Raw genomic sequence first — 26756 nt, 5'->3', positions numbered from 1 at the left:
TTTTTTAAGTCATTGTAGCATTCAGTCATAAATCCATTTGTTCCTAGGTTTAATTTGATACAGATACTTTCTTGCTGATTCAATAAATTTACTTTTCATTGTTCTATTTATATTTTCTATCTCATCATGATTTACTTTATATAGGTTATATTTATCAAGGAAACTATCCATTTTTAAAGTTATCTCATTGTTGGTATATTATTCATAATTGCCACAACTGATCTTTTATTTTTCTGAGCAGTCAGTTTTTATGTCTCCTCTTTGATTCTAATTTTATTCATTTGAATTTTATCTTTTGTTTCTTAATTGTTCTAGCTATCTAAAATCTGTTAATTTTGTGAGTCACAAACTAACTCTTAGTTTCATTAATTTTTTTCTATTAGTTTCTAGTTTTTCATTTATTTCTGCTGTGTTCTTTATTATTTTCTTTTACTAATATTGAGGTGACTTTGTACTTCTTTTCCTAGTTCTGTGAGTTATAAAGTTAAGTTGTTGATTTCTTTTTCTACAGTTATGACATAGGCATTTTTATATTAAAGTTCCCTCCTAAAACCGTTTTGCTAAATAACTTGAGTTTTAACCACTTGTATTTCCAGTTCTATTTGTCTCGAGATTTTTGTGAAATTGCTGTCCTGTTTTCCTTGGCCTATTTGTTGTTTAAGATAATGATGTTTAATTTCCATATATTTTAGTTTACTGATAATGCTCTGATTATTCAGTTTTAGTTTCATGTCATAACATTTGGAAAAGGTTGTTGGTATAGTCATAATCTTCTTAAAAATTTTAAGAATTGTAGCTTAATATGTAATGTGTACTGGAGAAGATTATGTGAGCTCTTGGTAAAAATATACATTCTGCTGCTCTTGTATTGAATGTTTTCTATATATTTTCAGGTCCATTTGCTCTAAACTGTAGTTCATTTCCAATTGGTATTTACTTATATTCTGTCCAGATGATCTTTCTATTGTATAAAATGGGTCATTGAAGTCTTCTACCATTAATGTGGTGCTAGTATCTCTGTCTTCAGATAAATTAATATTTGTATCATATCATATACTGTTCTGATATGACGTACATATTTATTAATAATCATTGCATTGTGATGAGTTAACATTTTTATCATGCATTATGTCATTTATATTTTTTGACTTAATGTCTATTTATCTGGTATAGAGAAATCTGCACCTACATTCATTTGGTTTCAATTTCTATGCAAATTTTTTCTTAGTTTTACTTTTAACCCATTTGATTCCTTAACATTGAAATGAGTTGCCTGTAGGTGGCACATAATGAATCATTATAAAGAATCCGTTCAGTCACTCTGTTATTGGGAGAATTCAATCCATGTATATTTTTACAATTTTCAAAAACTGTCAAATTTAAATACATATTGTTGTATCTTCATTAGCATGAATTTCTCTTTAATCTCCCTATTCCAAATCTTTATTCAAGCAGTACATGACATTTTATGGATATTTGTTTATATGTTTAGATACAATGTACTGTTAAAATATAAGTGATTAATAAATATTTGAGAGAGCCAAAATTTAGACATTACCTACAAAATATCTTGTGTTTTAAGTTGTGATATAGTATGCCATGACACCACAAACTCTGAAACCAATGTTGACCTTGACATAAGGGAGACATGAGTATTTAGTAAACAAAGTCTTTTATTAGGAAAGTATTATTTTTCTTTTTTTAGTATATTCCAATCATATGGTCCCCCATTTTCTTCAGAAGGCAACAATGCAGAGAAAAGAAAATAATCAGAATTTAAATTTATGAAATGATGAGAATAAGATCTTCTGTCTTCAATGATGTAACAGTATTTGAGCTCCAACAACTACAGACAAAAAATTAGTAGACAAAAATTGAGTAGACAAAAAATAATCTTCACTTTGTAGTGATGTTAAAGGACGAAGAGTTTTTTTAACTGGATCTTAGGGTGGAGTGGTCATATCAAAGCAAATGATGATATTTGTGATGATTAGCAGCAAGAGGTACAGCATCTCCTGTAGCAAGATGGTCTGTAGCCGTAGCAGCCATAGCCATAGCCACTGCCATAGTGGGAGCCATATCCACAGCCATACCCATATCCAGAGCCATATCCACATCCATAGCCACAGCCAGAGCTGTATCTGCAGCCAGAGCCAGAACCATACTTAGAGCCACAACCAGAGCCGAATCCATAGCCATAACCATAGCCAGAGCCATATCCACAGCCATAGCCATAGCCACAGCCTCCACAAGAGTTTCCATAGTAGTTGCAACACATGATGTCAGAAGATGAAGTTTCAGGTGAGGTGTAGGAAGATACTACTGTTGTTTGAATGTCAAGAACTCTTCCAAGACCTTTATATACTCACTGGGATGGATGGGTCATAACTCACATGGGCTCTCCTCTCTCATTTTACAAGCATGTGCCAAAAATGACTTCATTATGTGTACAACCATTTTGTTAGGAACTCATAATTTACTCACTGCTTCCCTAGCAACTTTCTCTGGCCTTAAACAAAATAAAGATGCCTTTTGTAAATACCTAAATTCCTACAGATGTCATTCTTCTTTGGAAATTTCATTTCATGACCATAACATCATGTAGCACATAACCTAAACATGGAAGACCTATAAATAAGTGTTTGTTTGTCATGCTACCTTTTCATGCTCTTGGAAATAACTATTATACAGGAGGTCCTACTCAATGGTGTTAACTACCATCATAATTTTCTTCATTGTCATCATCTTGTTTTATTTTTTCCCTTTCCTAACTCTTTATTTTTTCCATCATAATCACACTATATTGTTTGCCATGTATCTTGGACAAGAAATTTAGTATTTTAACATCTTATATCTACTCCCTGAAACACCCTCCTCTCTGCCAAAAATCTTGTCTCTCCTCTCCCAAGAAGGCTATGGCTTCTTATTTCTCTGGGTATGTAGGGAAGTTAATCATTTATTATTGGAAGGACAATGTTTCCAAGAGTTTATTAAAAGGGAACAAAAATTCCCTGGCTAAACATCTTTGCTGTTGAATTAATTTCAAGTCTTAAATACAAGTCTACCTATGAGTTTACTCATAGTATTGTGAGATTTCTATTATATATCAATATTTTCAAGTAAAATTTAATCAATCAATAGTTAACACTGCCAGATCAGTTGTTTATCCTAGAAGTTATGATGCCTAAATCCTTTATTGTAAGACCTGGATTTGATCATCTGACTACTGATTCCAGCTTCCTTTCAATGCAAGTTCTGGGAATCAACAGCAAAGGTTCAAGTAATTGAGTACTTGCCATTCAGTTGGGAACCTGGATTCTGTTATTAGCTCGTCACTTCAACTCCATCAAATTCCTAGCCTTTGCATGCTTTTGATGGAATGAAACAGCCAAAGAGAGCTCTGGTCTCAATTTTTCTCTCAAAAAATTTTATGACAATAACAGTTAATACTTCTATATTAACAGAGCTTATGTGAGGAGAGATTTTCAAAGGATACAAAAATTCAATTAGATTGCAAGATAAGTTTGAGTGATCTATGAACAGCATGATTACTATAAAATATATCACTGTGTACTTCAAATTACAAAAAAATTCATTTTTAGAAATCTAAAAGGTATCATACAAATACTGGTAAATATGAGAAGCCAGTATTGTAGTGCATTGGGTTAAGCTGCTGCCTGTGTTGCTAACATCCCTACGAGGTCTGGTTTGAGTACTGGCTGCTCCACTTCTGATCCGACTCCCAGTTAACGCATTTTAGAAAGCAGTAGAGGAAGACCCAAGTATTTGGGGATATCCAGATAAAGCTCCTTGTTTCTGGCTTCTGCATGATCCAACCCTGGCCTTTGCAGTCATTTAAGGTGTTAAACAACAGAAGGAAGATCTCTCTCACATTCTCTCACTCTTACTCTGTCTCTCCCTCTCTCTGTAGCTCTGTGAAATAAATCAATAAATATTTTTTTTTTGACAGGCAGAGTGGACAGTGAGAGAGAGAGACAGAGAGAAAGGTCTTCCTTTTGCCGTTGGTTCACCCCCCAATGGCCGCTGCGGCCGGCACGCTGCGGCCGGCGCACCGCGCTGATCCGATGGCAGGAGCCAGGAGCCAGGTGCTTTTCCTGGTCTCCCATGGTGTGCAGGGCCCAAGCACCTGGGCCATCGTCCACTGCACTCCCTGGCCACAGCAGAGGGCTGGCCTGGAAGAGGGGCAACCGGGACAGAATCCGGCGCCCCGACCAGGACTAGAACCTGGTGTGCCGGCGCCGCTAGGCGGAGGATAAGCCTAGTGAGCCACTGCGCCGGCAATAAATCAATAAATATTTTTTAAAATGTTAAAAATAAGAGGCACCATTAAGCCAATCAGATTTGATTCAATCATTCCACAATATTTTCTTTTTTCTCTCTTAAATTTTTAGTGTTGTTTATTTAATTTTATTTACTTAAAATGCAGAGAGACAAGGACAAACATAAAAACATCTTCCATCTACTGGTTCACTTCCCAAATGCTTGCAGATCCAGAGTTGTGTCAAGAAAAATCAGCAGCCCAGAACTCAATTCATCTCCACATGGGTAACAGGAACTCAAGAACTTGAATCATCACCTGCTGCTACCAGGATGCACATTAGCAGCAACCTAAAATCAGAAGCAGAGCCAGGACTGAAACCAAGGCATTTCGAGATGGGATACAAGCATTCCAAATGATACCTTAAAGACTTTGCCAAACACTAACTTCTACAAAGCATTTTATTGTTTATCCTCCTGTGTCTTCTCTAAACCAAAAGTTCAATATGGATATTTATATTTCTTTTGTTGGGTTCTTATAATTATGACATTAATAATATTTGATCTTTCAATGATATTTCTTATCAGTTCTTATTTTAACATGATGCCATCTTCCACCATTTTTTCCATGATAAGTGTGTTTCTGGTCCATTACCTCTCTTTCGTTGACAATTTTCCCTATACTTTTCTCTAAGCTTGAATGTTCTTGAACCTTCTTTAGTCTCTACCTGCGTCTCACATTACACATCAATAAATCCTATCTGCAGTCAAAAATTTAGCTACTACTTACACTGAAATGATCCCTATAGTCTTCTGCATTCATCCATGTATATTTAGGATACAGAAATCACAAAGTAGATTAATTTGGGACATTTAATATAAAATATTAAAATATAATAAAGAGTAAAATAATAGTACATTAAAAAAAGGTTGTCTGGAAATCCAGGCTAAAGAAGAATGCTCAGAGAAAGGAAAATTTAGAAGGGACATTGCACCCAATGAATGAACTGACTAGAAAATTGTTAAACTGTAGCTAATATTCAATTGAGCACTTTAATAATTTGTGAGGAGGGTGGAAATTAGTTTAAGCATTCGGCAGTTGGAAAAAAACAAGTTTGAGGACATATTTGGAGGCTATCAGGGATATTTGCTTTGGCTATGGGTGTTATTCATAGGTAAAAGATGATATCCAAGCATAGTATATTATATACACTAGTTATTTATACTATTCTGTGTATCAATTATATGTTCTTAAAACTTCGTTATGCAGCCACCATGAGGCAAGAGTAATGCCCTGAGCTACAGGTGGTGAGCAAGTGATCTGAAGCCAGTGAAGCGAGCCTTGGAAGGGCCCAGAAGTTCCTGGCACACAGACAGAATATGGTGGGTAAGAGAACAGGCTGCAGAGGGAATCTGGGTATCTGTGTGGGCAGGAAGTCCACAGGGACTCCAGGATGAGATGTCTTCAAGGTGCTAGTTTCTGTTTAAGGAGGATCCAATAAAGGTTATTGCTAGACTAAAGTTCCAGTGGCATTGATGATCCAGCATATTCTGGATCCAAGCCTGAGGAAGTGCTTCAGCTGATGTCTTCCCACTCACACTGCCAACATCCACCATCTCCTTTAGTACCACAGGCAAACCAAGCAGGAGAGCTGCCTCCCCTGTGAGTGTCCAGGCACATCCCCTACACATATAACTGAAAGCCGTACTCACATTAAAGGAGAAGTCTTCACAGGAATTTCATCTAGCATCACAGAGCATGAACAGAAGGGTGGATCTGAAGCTGACAGGCAGTAAACTGGAAACATTCCAATTGGTACATTCTCTCTTCAAAGTTCCAGAGGCTCTGCAGTAGAAACAGATTTCCCTGGAAAACATTCATTTGTTTCCTGGCTCGCTCGTTTGTGCATTGTAGGATCATGGAAATGTCCTCGACCTGAATGCACTTCAGTTTCTGTGACTGCCAAATGGAAATAAAAATAACTTCATATTTTTTAAAAAATTTAAAGAGTCCTACAGAAACTATATAGGAATTACAAAGAAGATAGCAGAAATCCTCATATCCAATGACAACACATTCTACTACTTTCCCCCATTTATTATCTGAGTATGGGCATTCCAAATGATAGCTCTCAGATTTTTGTATGCACATTTTTGATGTTTTATTTACCAAAATTTTTGTTTTGTTTTTGGTTTTATGTTTTGTTTTTTTTTGTTTGTTTGTTTGTTTGTTTGTTGGGTTTTTGTTTGTTTGTTTTTGACAGGCAGAGCGGACAGTGAGAGAGAGAGACAGAGAGAAAGGTCTTCCTTTTTGCTGTTGGTTCACCCTCCAATGGCCGCCGCGGCCGGCGCACCGCGCTGATCCGAAGGCAGGAGCCAGGTGCTTCTCCTGGTCTCCCATGGGGTGCAGGGCCCAAGCACTTGGGCCATCCTCCACTGCACTCCCAGGCCACAGCAGAGAGCTGGCCTGGAAGAGGGGCAACCAGGACAGAATCCAGCGCCCCGACTGGGACTAGAACCCAGTGTGCCAGCACCGCAAGGCAGAGGATTAGCCTAGTGAGCCGCGACGCCGGCCTATTATTTACCAAAATTTTATGATTTAGTTTATCTAGATAAATCTATATAAAGAGTCATGTATTTCATAATAAATTTTCAATCACCAATTTCTCTCAGGAAATAAACTATCATATAATTTAGCTTACTGCTCTTTATTGAGGCAGTGTATTAAATAATGAGTTTGTAAAAACACAGAATAACTAGCATTGTGATATAACAGGTAAAGCTGCTGCCTGCAATGCCAACATCCCATTTGGGTGCTGGTTGGTGTCCCGGTGCTCCACTTCTGACCCAGCTTCCTGTAATGGCCTGAAAAAAATCAGCAAAAGATGGCCCAAGTGCTTAAGCCCTGGCCAACTATGTGAGAGACCTGGAAGAAGCTCCTGGCTCCTAGTTTCCACCTGGCCCAGCACTGGCTGTTGTAGCTATCAGGGAGTGAAACAGCAGGTAGAAGATCTTTCTCTCCTTCTCTCTGTATTTCCCCTTCTCTCTCTGTAATGTTTAAAAAAATACATGTTTTTAAAAAATACATAATCAAACAATATGTCACATGGCTTGTCTTCACTGCATATTTTAAAGCTTAGTTCAAAATTCATTGAAATTACAACTCAAGGCTGGAGCCGCGGCTCACTAGGCTAATCCTCCCCCTGTGGCACCTGCACCCTGGGTTCTATTCCCAGTTGGGGCACTGGATTCTGTCCCGGTTGCGCCTTTTCCAGTCCAGCTCTCTGCTATGGCCTGCGAGTTCAGTGGAGGATGGCTCAAGTCCTTGGCCCTGCACCCGCATGGGAGACCAGGAGAGGCACCTGGCTCCTGGCTTCAGATCAGCATGGTGCGCCGGCCCCAGTGTGCTGGCCGCAGCTGCCATTGGAGGGTGAACCAACGGCAAAGGAAGACCTTTCTCTCTGTCTCTCCTCTCTCTCTCACTGTCCACTCAGCCTGTCAAAAAAAAAAAAAAAAAGAAAAGAAAAAAGAAAAAAACAAATTACAACTCATAACTTGAAAAAATGTAAGCTCATTAAATAGGGAGAAAGTAAATTTCCAAATTCCAAGCAACAACAGAATTCCCATAGAAAAGTAACATCAGTCTCTAGGTGTGACCATACTGCAACTGAAGTCTAGTGTATGGATGAGTAATGTGACATTTGAAGGACCACCCTGATTCAGGACATCACGCTATAAAAGTGTAAGAATACCCCAGTAAAAGAAAATGTAAGTTTCTGCTTTTTACCTATTTTCCAAATTTAATTAAACAGTTAAGTGTATTTATGATGTTTTGATACATGGGTGCTTTTTTGGAATGACTAAATTAACCTACGAAAGGCATTCATTACCCACTTATTTTTTGTGAGAATATTCTACTCTCAGTGTATTCAAATATAAAATATGAAGGGACATCAAAAAGTTTGTGCAAATAGAATTAAAAGATAAAAATAAGGTATATAAACATTTCTCAACATACAATCCATCAAGTTTCAAGATAATTCTCTTTTTTCCAATATTTTATTAAAATACAGTGTACATATCATGAAATGCAGATAGTTACGTGAGTTATAGAGTTATAGATATATGAGTTTATATAGATAAATGAGATTTTGGTCCCTGATAAACTCATAGCCAATATTCAAATTAAGAACAACACCTTACGAGTACTTCAAGAGTTCAAGACACATTTCTAAGCAATATTAGTCATTTGGCCTATGACTTAAAGAAAAGAAAAACAAAAGCAAAACCTGAGAGCCCTGGGAAGTTAACCATATCAATATAGTCTTTTTTAAATAATCATTGAACAAAAAGTGAGTATCATTTAAAGATGTTTAAAGAATAGGGTAAAATAGTTATGAGAATAAATAATGATTTCTCATCAAAACCCATGCAAAACTGTCTTTTTTTTGGGGGGGGGGGAGAATATGCAGAGTTAGACAGCAAGAGAGAGAGACAGAGAGAAAGATCTTCCTTCCCTGGGTTCATCCCCCAGATGGCCGCTACAGCCGGAGCTGCACGGATGCGAACCCAGGAGCCAGGTGCCTCCTCCTGGTCTCCCATGGGGTGCAGAACCCAAGCACTTGGGCCATCATCCACTACCCTCCCGGGCCACAGCTGAGAACTGGACTGGAAGAGGAGCGACTGGGACAGAATCCGGTGCCCCAACCGGGACTAGAACCAGGTGTGCAGCGCCGCAGGCAGATTAGCCTAGTGAGCCATGGCGCTGGCCTACTCTAGCAGTTTTAAAATATTAATTATTCATACACATGAACATGGCATGCTTTCCCTTTTCTGTCTTCTATACTTTCTTTCACTAAAGTTTTATAATTTTCATTGAAGATATTTCAGCATTGGTTAGTTTTATTGATAAGAATTTAATTATTTTTGTAGCTGTTATAAGTGGACTATTTTTCTTGATTTCTTTTTCAGACACTTGTTAGTGTATCAAAATGCTAGTTTTATTGCATTTGTTAATTTTGTATACTGAAACTTTCTTGGATGTATTTATTAGTTCTACAAATTTTTTGATGGAATCTTTAGGTTTACTATATATAAGATAATGTCACCTGCAAAGAAAAAGAAAATAACTTAATTCTTCATTTCTCATTTGTATGCCTTTTTTTCTCTTTTATTTTCATAATTGCTTTAGTTAGGATTTTCAGTGTTTTGTTCAATAGGAGTACCGTGTCTTCTTCCTTGTCTTACAGGAAAAGCTTTCAATATTTTGCAATTGAGTTTGATCTACATACTTATTATATATGCACTTTGTTGTGTTGAGGTACATTCATTCAATATCTAATTTCTTGAGAGTGTTTATTATAAAGGCTGTTGAAATTTGTTGACTGTCTTTTCTGCATCAATTGAGATGATATGTTTTTTGCCCTTCATTCTGTAAACGTTGGGTATCACATTTATTGATTTGAGAGTGTTGAATCATGCTTGCATCTCAGGGATATATCCCATCTGATCTGAGAAATGATCCTTTTAATGTGCAGTTGAGTTTAGTCTGCTAGTATTTTGTTCAGAATTTTTGCATTTATGATTATCATGGATAATGATCTGTAATTTCCTTTTCTTGTAGTGTTCTGACTGGATTTGCTCTCAGGGTAATGCTGTCATCATAAAAGAAATGAAGAAATATTCCTTTTTCAATTTTGTAGAAGATTTCAGAGGGAGTGATCTTAGTTCTTCATTAAATGTTTGGTAGCATTCATCCATGAACACATCAGTTCTTATGCTTTCCTTTGATGGGAGGCTTTTTATTTGATTCATTCTCCTTATTTCTTATTGAGATGTTTATGTTTTCTATTTCATTGTGAATTGCTTTAAATAGGTTGTATGTATCTAGAAATGTATTCCTTTTTTCTATATTACCTACTTTGTTGCCATAAAATTGTACATAGTTGCACTTTCTAATCCTTTGTTTTTCTCTTATAAGTTATTATGTCACCTTATCTCTTTCCCATTCTGTTTATTTCTGTCTTTGCTTTTTTGTTAGTCTAATATTTTGTCAATTTAATAGAACATTTCAAATAACCATCTTTCAGTTTCACTGGTTTTTTATATTATTTTATTCCATTTTTCATTATTTCTACTGTGATATTTTAATTAGTGAATGAATTAATTTTAATATTAAGATAGTAGATTTAAGGTAGTTCATAGATACAATTATACAAATCCAGTGATATTTCCCTTCCTATCTCTCTCCCTACTCTCTCATTCTCTTCCTTTCTTCCTAGCCCCCTCCTTCCCTCTCTTACTCATTTCTTTTTTTCTTCTTTAAATTTTCTACTCCGATCTTTAACATTTCCTTCCTCTACTAACTTTGGACTTAGTATTTTTTTTCTCTAGACTCTCAAGTTGTGGAGTTAGAGTAATTATTTAGGATCACACTTCCTTTTCTTTTCTTCTTATTTATTTATTTATTATTTATTTGAAATAGTTATAGAGAGAGGTAGAGACAAAGAGAGAGGTCTTCCATCTGCTAGTTCACTCCCCAATTGACCACAATGGCTGGAGCTGCACTGATCCTAAGCCAGGAGCCAGGAGCTTCTTCTGGGTCTCCCACGTGGGTACAGGGACCCAAGTTTTGGGGCCATCTTCTACTGCCTTCCCAGGCCATAGCAGAGAGCTGGATTGGAAGAGGAGCAGCCTCTATGGCCAGAGCTACGCCGATCCGAAGCCAGGAGCCAGGTGCTTTCTCCTGGTCTCCCATGCGGGTGTAGGGACCCAAGCATTTGGGCCACCCTGCACTGCCTTCCCAGGCCACAGCAGAGAGCTAGACTGGAAAAGGAGCAACCAGGGCTAGAACCCGGCAACACAGAGCCACAGAGCCACAGAGCCGCCCCTAAGGGTGAGTCCAGGAGGACTAGAACTGGCACCAATATGAGATGCCAACACTGCAGGTGATGGCTTTTCCCACTACCCCACAGCGCTGCCCCCTATCTCCAACTATTTTTCATTTCCCTTTAATTTATTCATTCACCTGTTAGTTATTAAGATCATGAGTTTTATTTTTTCAGCAAAATCCGAGATCAACTCTATTCATCATTGCACTACATTTGACAACACCCATGAATTCTCTGCAGTTTCCTACACTGGTCTTTTTTCTGGAAATCCAGAAGTGCTAACTTTAACAGTAGGTGAGCTGCATCAAAACTCACCCTTAGGGGCGGCTCTGTGGCTCACTTGATTAATCCTCCACCTGCAACACTGGCATCCCATAGAGGCACCGGGTTCTAGCCCTGGTTGCTGCTTTTCCAGTCTAGCTCTCTGCTGTGGCCTGGGAAGGCAGTGGAGGATGGCCCAAATGCTTGGGTCCCTGCACCCGCATAGGAGACCAGGAGGAAGCACCTGGCTCCTGGCTTCGGATCAGCATAGCTCTGGCCATAGAGGCCATTGCGGGGGGGGGGGGGGGTTTGAACCAACGGAAGAAAGAGCTTGCTCTCTCTCTCACTGTCTAACTCTATTTGTAAAAAAAAAAAAAAAAAAAAAAAAAAAAACACCAGGCATTGTGGCTTAGGAGGTAAAGTTGCCACCTGCGATGCCAGCATCCCATATGGGTACTAGTTTGTATCCTGGCTGCTCCAATTCCAATCTCCAGCTTCCTGCTAATGGTCTGGGAAAACCAGGGGAAGATGGCCCAAGTGCTTAGGCCCTTGCCACCCATGTGGGAGACCTGGAAGAAGCTCCAGACTCCTGGCTTCTGCCATCTGCAGAGTGAACCAGCTGATGGAATTCTCTCTCTCTCTTTCTCTCTCTCTCTCTCTCCTTTTCTATGGCTCTAACTTGCAAATAAATATAAATCTTTCTAAAAAAATGCACTCTTAAAGCATAATTATCTTCTTTCTGAGTCCAGAAGGATTAGTAGTTACTTACCCCAGCTTTCCAGGCCATATCGGCTTTATCCAGTTTGCCAAGGTACCTTAAATTATTCTTTACTCATGGAATCACTAAATTGCAAAGTCAAACAAATGATATATATCAATAATTTATGGCTGTATTCTGATAAGTTTTTTTTCACACTCCTCTAACCATTAAAATCTTCTTATTTTGCAAAGTCTATTACTCTTTAAATTCTGCCCACCCAGGAAGTGTTTCTAGAGAAAACATAAATTAAAATAATTCTAATTCTTCCTCACAAAATAGCTTTCAAAGTATACAGAGACACAAATATAGAGAGAACATGGTATGGTAAAGAGTTTAAAGAAAACTTTGTGAGCACAGTAAAAATATATACTAAAAGAGTAATCACCTATCAGTGAAAAAAAGATAGTTTCTTTAATAGGTAATATTAGAGAAACCAGCTCAATAGAGTGAAAAATGAAATTGCAACATCACTTACAGGGTGAAATATAGGTGGATTAACAATTGAAGTGAGACATGTAAAACTTGTGATCCTTCTACTTTTTATTTATTGAGTACTATGGTTAGTGTTGTATTAAGCCTGTGATTATACACTAGACTGAAAATATGTTTTTTCAAAAATTTAAGGAAAGAGGGAGGTGGGGAGGGAGGCAGGGAGTGAAGTTTTGTTGCATTCTTAGAACTGTGCCTATGAAACCTATTCTGAATATTAATAACAAATTTTTAAAAATAAATGAAAATATAGAATATTTTGGACATAAAATTGGATGTGCCCTCATTTAAAAATCCTATAAAATCATAAGTCATGGGATTAAAATTTATAAACATTGTGGTACAGCAAGTTAAGCCACTACTTTGACTCCTGAGTTTTTGTTCTGAGTCCTGTTTACTCTGCTTCCAATACATATTCCTGCTAATGCAATCCTTGGATGGCATAACTGCCACCATGAGTCCCTGCTACCCAAGTGGGAGATACAGACTAGTTTCCTGAGCTTCTGATTTCAGCATGGCCCAGTCCTAACTATTGCAGATACTTGAGGAGTGAATCAATGGTTCAAAAATCTATCTCTCTCTCATTCTCCCCTCTCTCCTTTACTCTGTCACTCAGCCTTTCAAAAAATACTTTTTAAAAAAATAAATAAGATCCATTTTCAATTATATGTACAATATACAAATATAAACAAATAGCAGTTTGGTATACAATATTTGCAATATCTAAAAATGTCAAGGGAATTTATTAATAGTATTTAATGAACTAAAAAAAAAGGGAAAGAAAGAAAGAGGAACCTCACTGGGATTATGAGTAGAGGATATGGAATATTCTCCTATGCTGCTTCCCCAGGCACGTTAGCAGGGAGCTGAATTGGAAGTGGAGCAGCCAGGAAATGAATCAGTGCCCATAAGGGATGCTTACGTTGCAGGCAGCGGCTTGACCTGCTGAGTCACAGTGCCAGTGCCTTATCGATACTTTTAATATTTTTGCATGAAACAAAGTTTCATGGTAGGGCTTAAGATAATTATTCAATAATTTCAGATGTTTAAGCATTTCAGATTTCAGATTTTCAGATTAGAAGTGCTCAACTGATACAATTATAAACTCTCTTGGTATGTTTGCAAAGTGAAATTGGATGATTTCTTAAAAACTACAAAAGTTGCAGATGGCTATGAATGTAAGAAAGGGGTAAGAATGAAAATTAAAGAAGTACACAAAAGAACATACCTATAGTTGTAGATAGATATTGATGTAGATATAGATATAGATATAGATATAGGTATATACTAAACAAAAAACAAAACAATTTTAAAAAATAAACAGAAAACAGCCTGTATGGACAAACAATTAATGTGATAGCAATAGAAGACATATTAGCTCAGTCTTCTACACTTGAAGAAAAACATGTTTGAGGACACCAAGTTTACCTGATAGAAGTATAACTAACCTTACTTTCTTTTATAGAAAAACTCTTCTATTTAATAACCATCTATGTATGTCCTTGGACACATTGTTTTACCTACATTTTTGTTTCTCTATAATTTTATTTCCCTCTGATACCCATGACCTGTTAGCTTTGACGCAAATTTTTGGCTTATCAGCACAACCTTGCTCACAATCCTTTTCTTTATCCACCTTCAAGTTAGAATGACCATATGACTCTGTAGCAAACAGCAGTGGGTAGTCAAATGTTTTCCAGACAGGTTTCCTTTCAAAAATAAAAAGCAAATGGTCATTTAAAAAATAATCCTAAGTCTCTTCATCTTTTGATGCTCTTCTTCCCTGCTGGAAACTGAGCATGATGTTGCTCATACATAGCAACCACTTTGAAACCAGGAGTGCAATAGCCACACAAGAGTGAGGAACAGGAAGAGGCAAGGATCCTTGAACAGTTGTAGCAGTGTTATCTCTTATCTGCTCATTCCAAGACTTCTTAGTGCACATATTTCAGAAGTTGTTAATTTTAAATGTGTATCATTGCTTATTTTACTATGAATCAAATTCAAGATAAAGCCAATCACTTTCACACAAGTGCATTAACCTCATGTGTATATTCCTTTTCTCGTGGATATTTCTATTCTAATCCTTTATGCATTTAAGATGCATTTGGGGGTATGATATTTTGTTTACATATAAAAGTAATTAACACTCAAGAAATTCGGAAAATGAAAAAGAGTCAATGTCTGGATTCACACAATAAAATACCTAGTCATATCTTGAGTTGTGATCACTCATTCAGCTTTCTTGGAGACCAAAACTCTGAAATTAATGGTGCAATTGATATAAAGGAAACCAGGCTTCAAAGCAAATATTGTCTTTTATTAAAAGACTGAAACAATTACATAATTATGCTATGTTTCTATAGATAACTACAGAACAGAGACACAGATATAAAATTTACATTTTAAAATGATCAAATAAATCTTCAATGATTTGAGAAACTCCTCAGTCCAAATCAAGAGCAAACAGATATTTTGACACTAATTCAGGTGTCTGGAATAATGTAATCAACCTACTTTGTTATAAATGTGGGGGGATATCAATTGTACTTGGCATTGGGGTGGTCGTTTGAAAGGCAAAGGATAATTCTTCATGATGATTAGCAGCAAGAGGTACAGCATCTCCTGTAGCAAGATGGTCTGTAGCCATGGCCACTGGAGCCACAGCCACAGCCACAGCAGGAGCTGTATCCACAACCATATCCATGTCCAGTCCTAAATCCACAGCCGGTGTTGTATCCACAGCCAGAGCTGTATCGACAGCCATAGCCACAGCCAGAGCTGTATCGACAGCCATAGCCACAGCCAGAGCTGTATCTGCAGCCAGAGCCAGAGCCAGAGCCATTCTTGGAGCCACAACCAGAGCTGAATCCACAGCCATAACCATAGCCAGAGCCATATCCACAGCCATGGCGATAGCCACGGCCTCCACAGCAGTTTCCATAGTAGTTGCAACACATGATGTCAGAAGATGAAGTTTCAGGTGAGGTGTAGGAAGATACTACTGATGTTTGAATGCAGGAACTCTTCCAAGACCTTTATATACTCACTGGGATGGATGGGTCATACTCACATGGGCTCTCCTCTCTCATTTTACAAACATGTACCTGAAATGACTTCATTATGTGTACAAGCATTTTGTTAGGAACTCGTCATTTACTACTGCTTCCCTAGCAACTTTCTTTGGGCTTAAACTAAAATAAAGGTACCAAACACATACAAACATAATTTTGCTTTAAAATTTTCATTTCATGACCGTGACATGCATGAATGACCTATAAATAAGTGTTTGTTTTTCATGCTCCCTTCAAGTCCTTGGTAATAACTTTTATACAGGACATCCTACTCAATGCTAGTACTATCTTATGATCTTCTTCATTATCATTATTTTGTTTTACTTTTTTCCACATAGTGAACACTGTGCATTACTTGTCAAGACAAGAAATTGAGTATTTCAACATTCTACATTCACTTCCTGAAACACTCTCCTTTCTGTGTGTAAGATTCTGCCTTCTCTCCTTTTCCTTCTCTTTTTTCTCTGCATCAAAAATGTTGTGAAACTCCTCACAAGTAGGATATTTAGCAGTATTTATTCTTGAAAGGACAATCTTCTCCAGGGTTTCAATTTAGAGGGGAGAAAACACCTTTGTTAAACATCTTCTTTGTTGTTGAAGTTGAATTAAGTCCACCTTCATAGTCTGCCTAGAAATGTACTCACCCTACTCTGATGTTGGTGCTGTATATCAATTATTACAACTAAAATATATTTAATTACCAACTGTTTAGTTTTCTGACGAGTAGAGTAGATTGGAAAAGGTAAGTTGCTGATAAAAGGGTACCAAAACTCAGTTGGACTAGAAAATAAGACTCAGTGATCTATTGGCAGAATAGTGACTACAGGAAATGATGACACATTATATACTTCAAATCACAAGAGTGATTTTACATCCAAAATTATAAGAATGGGAGGTTGTGAATGTGCCTATCAACTTGATTTAATCATTCCCGAATAAATTCTTGTTTGGAGCCTCTGCTGTCTTCTCTGAAACAGCATATGAATAATGATATTTATTTATGTTACTTTCACTGGATCCTGACAATTATCGCATTAGTACTAGCTGACCTCTTGGTGAGGTTCCTTATCCATCCTTTACTTGATAGTATTTTCTCCCATTGTCTGCATGACAAATGGTTTTCTGGTCTATGACTCTCTTTTACTGGCAGTTCTTAATTGAATTTCCTCCACCTTGGTCTTCTTGTGGTACTTTACTCTCCAACTTTGCTCTTGAATTTACACACCAGTAAATCTTCTCTGGTGCCACCAAGTCATATACCATGTATACTAATGATTTCTACAATTAAAGATCTCTATATTAGCAGTGGTCTGATCAGTAACATAAAGCACACTATTGGTCAATCATATACAATTATTATAAAAGAATCATTAAATGTAATTAAATAAAACTCCAATATGTAGGGAATACCTAGTACTTTAAGGCTAAGTTGTAATATGTAAGGAACAAAATACTAAGAAGTGAAAATATACCCACTGAATAAATTGGTTTGAAAAATTTTGTGCTGCAATTAACAATACTGCATGGTGAACTTAAAAGTTTTGTGAAGAGATTTGATGTAAGGTAAGTATTCTGACCGCTAGAGAAAAAAAAAAAAAAAAAAAACAGGAGGAGACTTCTGGAAGAGATGGATGGCTATTACACCTGTTTGCAGTTACTGATTCTTATGAGATTGTAAACAGTACATGCATGTGATATTTAATATCAATTATATGTCAATAAAGGTCACAAATAAATAAACAATGAAATGAACTTTATAATCCACCACTGGGCAGGCAAAAGCAACTTTGTCAGTCAGGTGGTAAACAAGGATCTTCTTGAAGGCTTAGGGAAGGTCTGGGAGGTGCTGACACACAGACTGTGTTAGTAGACAGAGCAGGCTGCAGAGGGAATCGGGATGGGCAGGAGGCCCTTGGGGCTTGTGAGTGAGAATTATTCAAGGCACTAGATTCTGTCTAGGGAGAGTCAAATAAAGGTTATTGCTAGATTGAAGTTCCAGTGCCATCGAGAATCCAGTACATTCTGGACCCAAGAATGAGGTACAGCTTCAGCTGACATCTTCCCTCTCACTCTAACACCATCTAAACCAGCCAACCCAAGCTTCCCTCTGCAGTGTCCACACATATCCCCTACTGACAAAGCTGGCGTTTGTGCTCATATTAAAGGAGAAATGCTTAAAAGAATCTCATTTAGCATCATAAATTGAAGGGTGGGTTTGAAGTGGAGAGGCAGTAATGGATTACAGCTACAGTTCCTCATCCAAGTTCCAGAGGCTCTGCAGTAGAAACAGCTTTCCCTGGCAAATATTGATTTGTTTCTTGGCTGAGTCATTTGCTAACTGCAAGACCATGGAAATGTCCTCAACCTGTATGAACTCAGTTTCTACCACCGCCAAATGGGAATAAAAATAACTTCATAGCAATCTTGTGGCTCTCTGGGGATGCAGAAATTTACTTTCTTTCCATTTAATATGTTGACATTATCACAAAATAGATGTTGGTGACTACAGTGGATTTTCTTAGTTACTGAGCTTCAAAATATGTCATGAATCCAAGCCCTGCAGTGTATCACTTGATCCATTATTTTTTTTTTTTTTTTTTGACAGGCAGAGTGGACAGTGAGAGAGAGAGACAGAGAGAAAGGTCTTCCTTTTGCCGTTGGTTCACCCTCCAATGGCCGCCGCGGCCGGCGCGCTGCGGCCGGCGCACCGCGCTGATCCGATGGCAGGAGCCAGGAGCCAGGAGCCAGGTGCTTTTCCTGGTCTCCCACGGGGTGCAGGGCCCAAGCACCTGGGCCATCCTCCACTGCACTCCCTGGCCACAGCAGAGGGCTGGCCTGGAAGAGGGGCAACCGGGACAGAATCCGGCGCCCTGACCGGGACTAGAACCTGGTGTGCCGGCACCGCTAGGCGGAGGATTAGCCTAGTGAGCCGCGGCGCCGGCCTTGATCCATTAATTTTATAAAAATATTAGTGCTTAAAATGTTTCACCAAAGTACAGGGAAGAGAAAGACATGGTAATTCATTTTATGAGGGAGTTTGGTGACATTTGGAAATTTATTATGAAAAAATTATTTGATGTACACATTCAGATACATATATATACTATATTTTAATTGATAGCCACATTAAAATAAATCTTAAAATTTTAGTAAATTTAAAGGTAATCATCTCTGGACACCTTTCAAACTGGCCAAGCTACAAAAGTTGTTTCTTTCACCTTTTACCATTGCTTTTAAGAGCATATCACTTTTTGTCAGAGTCTAGCTCTATGTCTCACATATGTTTAAGGTATAGAATCACTGTTTTCTTTTTTTTTTATTTTTTATTTTTTTGACAGGCAGAGTGGACAGTGAGAGAGAGAGAGAGACAGAGAGAAAGGTCTTCCTTTGCCGTTGGTTCACCCTCCAATGGCCGCCGCGGCCAGCATGCTGCGGCCGCCGCACCGCGCCGATCGGATGGCAGGAGCCAGGTACTTATCCTGGTCTCCCATGGGGTGCAGGGCCCAAGCACTTGGGCCATCCTCCACTGCACTCCTGGGCCACAGCAGAGAGCTGGCCTGGAAGAGGGGCAACCGGGAAGAATCCGGCGCCCTGACCAGGACTGGAACCTGGTGTGCCAGCACCGCAAGGCGGAGGATTAGCCTAGTGAGCCGCGGCGCCGGCAAGAATCACTGTTTTCTAAAAATTAGAGCTGTAATGCAGCTATTTCTGTATTTCCTCCTAAATTTAATTTAACTTATTCCAAAATCCCTGAACAAATGATAATGTAGCTCAAACTCAAAGATACTCAGAGCTACATAATCTATTCTAACATCAAATTCCAATTTTGAACTCATGTTTTTAAAAAGCTGTCATATATTGAGAAGTCTGCCCCTTGTCATTCATACTTGTTTATCTAATCCTAGCTCCTAGAAATAGAAGACTAATAATAATTCATCTTCTGTATAATAACTTTTAAAATATTTAAGGGAAAATTGCATCTCTGTCTACAGCATGAAGTCCTATGAGACCCACACTTGGTGTTTTATGTCATAGCCCCTTCATCATTCCCCTCACTTTCTGAGTTACCCTTGAAAATCTCCAGTTAAACCATAGAACATACCATCTCAATTATTGCAACATCTTCTTAAAATGACATCTTTACTTCTTTCCTGCACAGTCTAGTCCACAACATATTTGCAAATGCTATGGAAATGGTAAAGTTTTTGTTGTCCGATTTTAAGGGACACTATATAATGATTAAGGGACCAATTCAACAGAAAGATATAACAATTATCAATGTATATGCACCTAACTACAGGGCACTGGTTTATTTAAAAGATTTGTTAAGGAACTTAAAGGGAGACTTAGACCCCAATACAATAGTACTGGAGGACTCCAATACTCCACTCTCAGAAATAGACAGATCAACAGGACAGAAGATCAACAAGGATACAGTAGATTTAAATGACACTATAGTCCAAATGGATCTAACAGATATCTATAGAACTTTCAATCCTACAGCTAAAGATTTTACATTCTTCTCAGCAATACATGGAACCTTCTCTAGGATTGACCACATACTAGGCCATAAAGCAAGTCACAGCAAATACAAAAGAATTAGAATCATACCATGCAGCTTCTCAGACCATAAAGGAATGAAGTTGGAAATTAGCAACTCAGGAATCCCTAGAGCATACGCAAACACATGGAGATTGAACAACATGCTCCTGAATGAACAATGAGATATAGAAGAAATTAAAAGAGAAATCAAAAATTTTCTGGAAGTAAATGAGGATAACAACACAACATATCAAAGCTTATGGGATACAGCAAAAGCAGTGTTAAGAGGAAAGTTTATATCAATAGGTGCCTACATCAAGAAATTGGAAAGGCAGCCAATTTGATGAGCTTTCAGTTCACCTGAAGGATCTAGAAAATCTACAGCAAACCAAACCCAAATCTAGTAGGAGAAGAAAAATAATTAAAATCAGAGAAGAAATCAACAGGATTGAATCAAAAAAAAATTACAAAAAATCAGCCAAATGAGGAGCTGGTTTTTTGAAAAAATAAACAAAATTAACACCTCATTGGCCCAACTAACTAAAAAAAGAAAAGACCCAAATCAATAAAATCAGAGATGAAAAAGGAAACATAACAACAGACACCACAGAAATAAAAAGAATTATCAGAAATTACTACAAGGACTTGTATGCCAGCAAACAGGGAAACCTATCAGAAATGCATAGATTCCTGGACACATGCAACCTACCTAAATTGAACCAGGAAGACATCGAAAACCTAAACAGACCCATAACTGAGACAGAAATTGAAACAGTAATAAAGGCCCTCCCAACAAAGAAAAGCCCAGGACCAGATGGATTCACTACTGAATTCTCCCAGACATTTAAAGAAGAACTAACTCCAATTCTTCTCAAACTATTCAGAACAATTTAAAAAGAGGGAGTCCTCCCAAATTCATTCTATGAAGCCAGCATCACCTTAATTCCTAAGCCGGAAAGAGATGCAGCATTGATAGAGAATTACAGACCAATATCCCTGATGAACATAGTTGCAAAAATCCTCAATAAAATTCTGGCCAATAGAATACAACAACACATCAGAAAGATCATCCACCCAGACCAAGTGGGATTTATTCCTAGTATGCAGGGATGGTTCAATGTTCACAAAACAATCAATGTGATACACCACATTAACAGACTGCAGAAGAAAAACCATATGATTATCTCAATAGACACCGAGAAAGCATTTGATAAAATACAACACCCTTTCATGATGAAAACTCTAAGCAAAGTGGGTATGGAAGGAACATTCCTCAATACAATCAAAGCAATCTATGAAAAACCCACGGCCAACATCCTATTGAATTGGGGAAAAGTTGGAAGCATTTCCACTGAGATCTGGTACCAGACAGGGATGCCCACTCTCACCACTGCTATTCAATAGAGTTCTGGAAGTTCTAGCCAGAGCTATTAGGCAAGAAAAAGAAATTAAAGGGATATAAGTTGGGAAGGAAGAACTCAAACTATCCCTCTTTGCAGATGATATGATTCTTTATTTAGGGAACCCAAAGAACTCTACTAAGAGACTATTGGAACTCATAGAAGAGTTTGGCAAAGTAGCAGGGTATAAAATCAATGCACAAAAATCAACAGCCTTTGTATACACAGACAATGCCATGGCTGAGGAAGAACTTCTAAGATCAATCCCATTCACAATAGCTACAAAAACAATCAAATACCTTGGAATAAATTTAACCAAGGACATTAAGGATCTCTACGATGAAAATTACAAAACCTTAAAGAAAGAAATAGAAGAGGATACCAAGAAATGGAAAAATCTTCCATGCTCATAGATTGGAAGAATCAATATCATCAAAATGTCCATTCTACCAAAAGCAATTTATAGATTCAGTGCAATACAAATCAATATACTGAAGACCTTCTTCTCAGATCTGGAAAAAATGATGCTGATATTCATATGGAGACACAGGACCTCGAATAGCTAAAACAATCTTGTACAACAAAAACAAAGCTGGAGGCATCACAATACCAGATTTCGGGACATACTACAGGGCAGTTGTAATCAAAACAGCATGGTACTGGTACAGAAACAGATGGATATACCAATGGAACAGAATTGAAACACCAGAAATCAATCCAAACATCTACAGACAACTCATATTTGATCAAGGGTCCAAAACCAATCCCTGGATTAGGACAGTCTATTCAATAAATGGTGCTGGGAAAATTGGATTTCCACGTGCAGAATCATGAAGCAAGACCCTACTTTTCACCTTACACAAAAATTCACTCAACATGGATTAAAGACTTAAATGTACAACCTGACACCATCAAATTATTAGAGAGCATTGGAAAAACCCTGCAAGATATAGGTACCGGCAATGACTTCTTGGAAAACACCCCAGAAGCACAGGCAGTCATAGCCAAAATTAACATTTGGGATTACATCAAACTGAGAAGTTTCTGTGCTGCAAAAGAAACAATCAGGAAAGTGAAGAGGCAACCAACAGGATGGGAAACTACATTTGCAAATTATGCAACTTATAAAGTGTTGATAACCAGAATCTACATAGAAATCAAGAAACTCCACAACATCAAAACAAACAACCCACTTAAGAGATGGGCCAAGGACCTCAATAGACATTTTACAAAAGAGGAAATCCAAATGGCCAACAGACACATGAAAAAATGTTCAAGATCACTAGCAATCAGCGAAATGCAAATCAAAACCACAATGAGATTTTCACCTCACCCCAGTTAGAATGGTTCACATTCAGAAATCTACCAACAATAGATGCTGGAGAGGATGTGGGGAAAAAGGGACACTAACCCACTGTTGGTAGGAATGCAAATTGGTTAAGCCACTATGGAAGTCAGTCTGGAGATTCCTCAGAAACCTGAATATTAACCTACCATTCAACCAAGCCATCCCACTCCTTGGAATTTACACAAAGGACATCAAATTGGCAAACAAACAAGCTGTCTGCACATTAATGTTTATTGTAGCTCAATTCACAATAGCTAAGACCTGGAACCAACCCAAATGCCCATCAACAGTAGACTGGATAAAGAAATTATGGGACATGTACTCTATAGAATACTATACAGCAGTCAAAAACAATGAAACCCAGTCATTTGCAACAAGATGGAGGAATTTGGAAAACATCATGCTGAGTGAATTAAGCCAGTCCCAAAGGGACAAATATCATATGTTCTCCCTGATTGGTGACAACTAACTGAGCACCAAAGGGGAAACCTGTTGAAGTGAAATGGACACTATGAGAAACAGTGACTTGATCAGCTCTTGTCCTGACTGTTGATGTACAATGTAATACTTTATCCATTTTAGTATTTTTTTTTGCTCTAGTACCATTGGTTGAACTCTGTAATTAACACACAATTATTCTTAGGTGTTTAAATTTTAACTGAAAATTGATCCCTGTTAGGAATTTGGAAAACATTATGTTGAGTGAAATAAGCCAATCCCAAAGGGACAAATACCACTTGTTCTCCTTGATAGGTGACAACTAACTGAGCACCAAAGAGGAAACCTGTTAAAGTGAAATGAACACTATGAGAAAAGGTGACTTGATCAGCCCTTGCCCTGACTGTTGATGAGCAGCTTAATATGATATCCCTCTTAGTATTTTTCTGTTTGTTCTACTTAAAACTTTTGGTTGAATACTGTAATCAATACACAATTATTCTTAAGTGCTGAAACTTACTGAAAAGTGATCGCTGTTAAATCTAAGAGTGGGAATAAAAGAGGGTAGAGATGTGCAATTCGGGACATGCTCAAGCTGACTTATCTCAAACGGTAGAGTTAGAAACATACCAGAGGATTCCAATTCAATCCCATCAAGGTGGCATGTACCAATGCCATCTCATTAGTCCCAGTGATCAATTTCTGTTCACAATTGATCATAATGATAGGACTAAAAACCAAAGGGATCACATAAACAAGAATAGTGTCTGCAAATACTAGCTGATAGAATCAAAAAGGGAGAGAATGATCCAACATGGGAAGTGAGATACACAGCAGACCCATAGAATGGCAAATGTCCTAACAGCACTCTGGCCTCATAATCAGCCCTTCAGGCATGTGGATCCGGCTGAAATGCCCATGAGAGTATTTCAGGCATGGAAAGCCAAGACACTCTGGGGAAAAAAAAAAAAAAAACCTAAATGAAAGATCTCCGCGAGTGAGATCTCAGTGGAAAGAATGGGTCATCAAAGAAGGAGGTACCTTTCTCTGAAGGGAGGAGAGAACTTCCACTTTGACCATGGCCTTGTCTAAATGTGATCAGTCAGTGAACTCAGAGGGCTTCCATAGGCTTGGCAGCTCATGACAAGAGCTAGCGTGATTACTGATGCCATAAACAAGTGTGTCAATTTGTTAAGTCAACAACAGGAGTCACTGTGCACTTACTCCTCATGTAGGATCTCTGTCCTTAGTGTGCTGTACATTGAGATTTAATGCTATAACTAGTACTCAAACAGTATTTTTCACTTTATGTTTCTGTGTGGGAGCAAACTGTTGAAATCTTTACTTAATGTATGCTAAACTGATCTTCTGTATATAAAGAGAATTGAAAATGAATCTTGATGTGAATGGAAGGGTGAGGGAGTGGATAAGGGGAGGGTTGCGGGTTGGAGGGACGTTATGGGAGGGAAGCCATTGTAATCCATATTCTGTACTTTGGAAATTTATATTCATTAAATAAAAGTTAAAATAAATAAATAAATAAATAAATAAATAAAAGAGTTAGAAAAACTTTTATCAATATTATTTATATTAATTTTAGTGAAATATGCACTTTTTTAAAACTTTGTTTCCCTCAATATAATATGCCCTCTGTGAATTTAAAGAAAAACAGTCCTGTTCAATGTTGCCTTAAAACACAACTTAGAAATCAAAGGAGATCTCAATATATACAGAGGTATACCATGTATGTGGGTTGAACTCAACATTATTAAATCCAATCTCTCAAAATTAATGTATAGATTCAACCCAATCCCCATAAAAATCTCAGCAGAATATATTTAAACAGATTGGAAAGCTGATTTAAATATTTAGATGGAAAAACAAAAAGATGAGAACAGTCAAAATGGTTTGGAAAAGGAAAAAAGAATTGGCAATAAATCATAATTGAAAGAACAAAGAAGTCTAAGGCTCAGAAAACACAGCACTTGCCCAATTTTGAGGGAGAACACAAATGCTAAAGTCAGTGATGACTGTAATACAAAGAATAGAAATACTTGCAAAACAAGTAATTCATTTACTGAAAGGGTACAATGTCTTCCAGCTGTGGAATACTTATCCTTTTCAAGCAAAAAGTAGTGGGACCAGTGTGCTTTCCATTTTGAGTACTATCAGAATCAAATATTCTCTATTTGGGTAACATACTGAGAGCATCCATATCATAATAATAAACAGGTTCTTATAAGTAAGCACAAGTGATATCCAATCTTTCCAGGAATGGAGATATGATAAAATGGGGCATCTTTGGGGGGAAAGTATTAATGATGAAATATTATTTCAGAAGCGTGTTTTAGGATGATGGTCCAGCAACAAGAGAAATGTCATCTTCCGTAGTAAAATGGTTAGGAGGTATTACAGCCACAGCCATAGCCAGGTGCATACCCACAGCCATGTCTGAAACCATAGTCACAACCATAACCAGGGCCATGACCCAGCCCCCTCACTAGTTAGCACATATGGGCCTGAAGGTAAGGATTCAGTAAGGTACAGAAAGGTGCTTCTCAATTCGAATGTCATGCATTACTGTGGAATCTTTATAAATTGATAAGAGGGGCCAGCATATTCCATTAATTTCATGACTCATGCAAAAAATACTTATTTAAAGTATGTGCCAGCCACTCCACTCATTTGATAATGAGAATAGCTGGACTTTTTTTTTTTTTTTTTTTGGACAGGCAGAGTGGACAGTGAGAGAGAGAGACAGAGAGAAAGGTCTTCCTTTGCCATTGGTTCACCCTCCAATGGCCGCCACCAGCGCGCTGCGGCCGGCGCACCGCGCTGATCTGATGGCAGGAGCCAGGTGCTTATCCTGGTCTCCCATGGAGTGCAGGGACCAAGGACTTGGGCCATCCTCCACTGCACTCCCTGGCCACAGCAGAGAGCTGGCCTGGAAGAGGGGCAACCGGGACAGAATCCAGCACCCTGACTGGGACTAGAACCCGGTGTGCCGGCGCTGCAAGGCGGAGGATTAGCCTAGTGAGCCACAGTGCCGACCCTGGACTTTTCATAGTTATAGCATCTGCCTTAAAAGAAGACATTGTTATAGGTTTTTGAATTTTATTGAAGAATCATATTTGATCTCTGTTACTTGGTCATTGTTTTAAGCCAATTACAAATCTATAAGGAAAGTTTTTGTCAATCATTTCAAGACCCAATTTAAAAGATATATTTTGTATAACAAGGTTTTGTGAAGGTTTAGACAATTTATGTTTGAGAATG

The 26756-nt window shown here is 37.9% G+C and overlaps 2 protein-coding genes and 1 long non-coding RNA gene across 3 annotated transcripts in view; all 3 read right to left on the bottom strand.

Annotated features, from left to right (window-relative positions):
• Positions 1-1990: 1990 nt before the first annotated feature.
• On the bottom strand, positions 1991-2278 carry LOC127482806 (keratin-associated protein 21-2-like). The gene has a single exon (XM_051818419.2). It carries the CDS (start codon positions 2276-2278, stop codon positions 1991-1993), a length of 288 nt encoding a protein of 95 aa, XP_051674379.2.
• A 2172-nt stretch (positions 2279-4450) lies between these two features.
• Positions 4451-26756, bottom strand: part of LOC127482993 (uncharacterized) — a 67799-nt gene continuing 45493 nt past the window's right edge. The window contains exons 2-3 of the long non-coding RNA XR_007908988.2: positions 5992-6238; positions 4451-4629 (exon numbers count right to left, since the gene is read on the bottom strand). This is a non-coding gene — a long non-coding RNA (uncharacterized lncRNA). The remainder of the gene's footprint in view (positions 4630-5991; positions 6239-26756) is intronic.
• Positions 14978-15685, bottom strand: LOC108177929 (keratin-associated protein 21-2-like). The gene has a single exon (XM_017346713.2). The coding sequence runs from the start codon at positions 15636-15638 to the stop codon at positions 15279-15281; it is 360 nt and encodes a 119-aa protein (XP_017202202.1). The 5' UTR covers positions 15639-15685; the 3' UTR covers positions 14978-15278.

Source organism: Oryctolagus cuniculus, chromosome 4 (assembly GCF_964237555.1).
Source record: "Oryctolagus cuniculus chromosome 4, mOryCun1.1, whole genome shotgun sequence".
Lineage (NCBI taxonomy): Eukaryota > Metazoa > Chordata > Mammalia > Lagomorpha > Leporidae > Oryctolagus > Oryctolagus cuniculus.
The sequence above is the reverse complement of the archived record's forward strand: the minus strand, read 5'-3'. Positions and strand labels throughout refer to the sequence as shown.

What these genes read in the sequence shown, in the direction of transcription:
- LOC108177929 (XM_017346713.2), bottom strand. Translation starts at nt 15,638, where the DNA reads ATGTGTTGCAACTACTATGGAAACTGCTGTGGAGGCCGTGGCTATCGC.
- LOC127482806 (XM_051818419.2), bottom strand. Translation starts at nt 2,278, where the DNA reads ATGTGTTGCAACTACTATGGAAACTCTTGTGGAGGCTGTGGCTATGGC.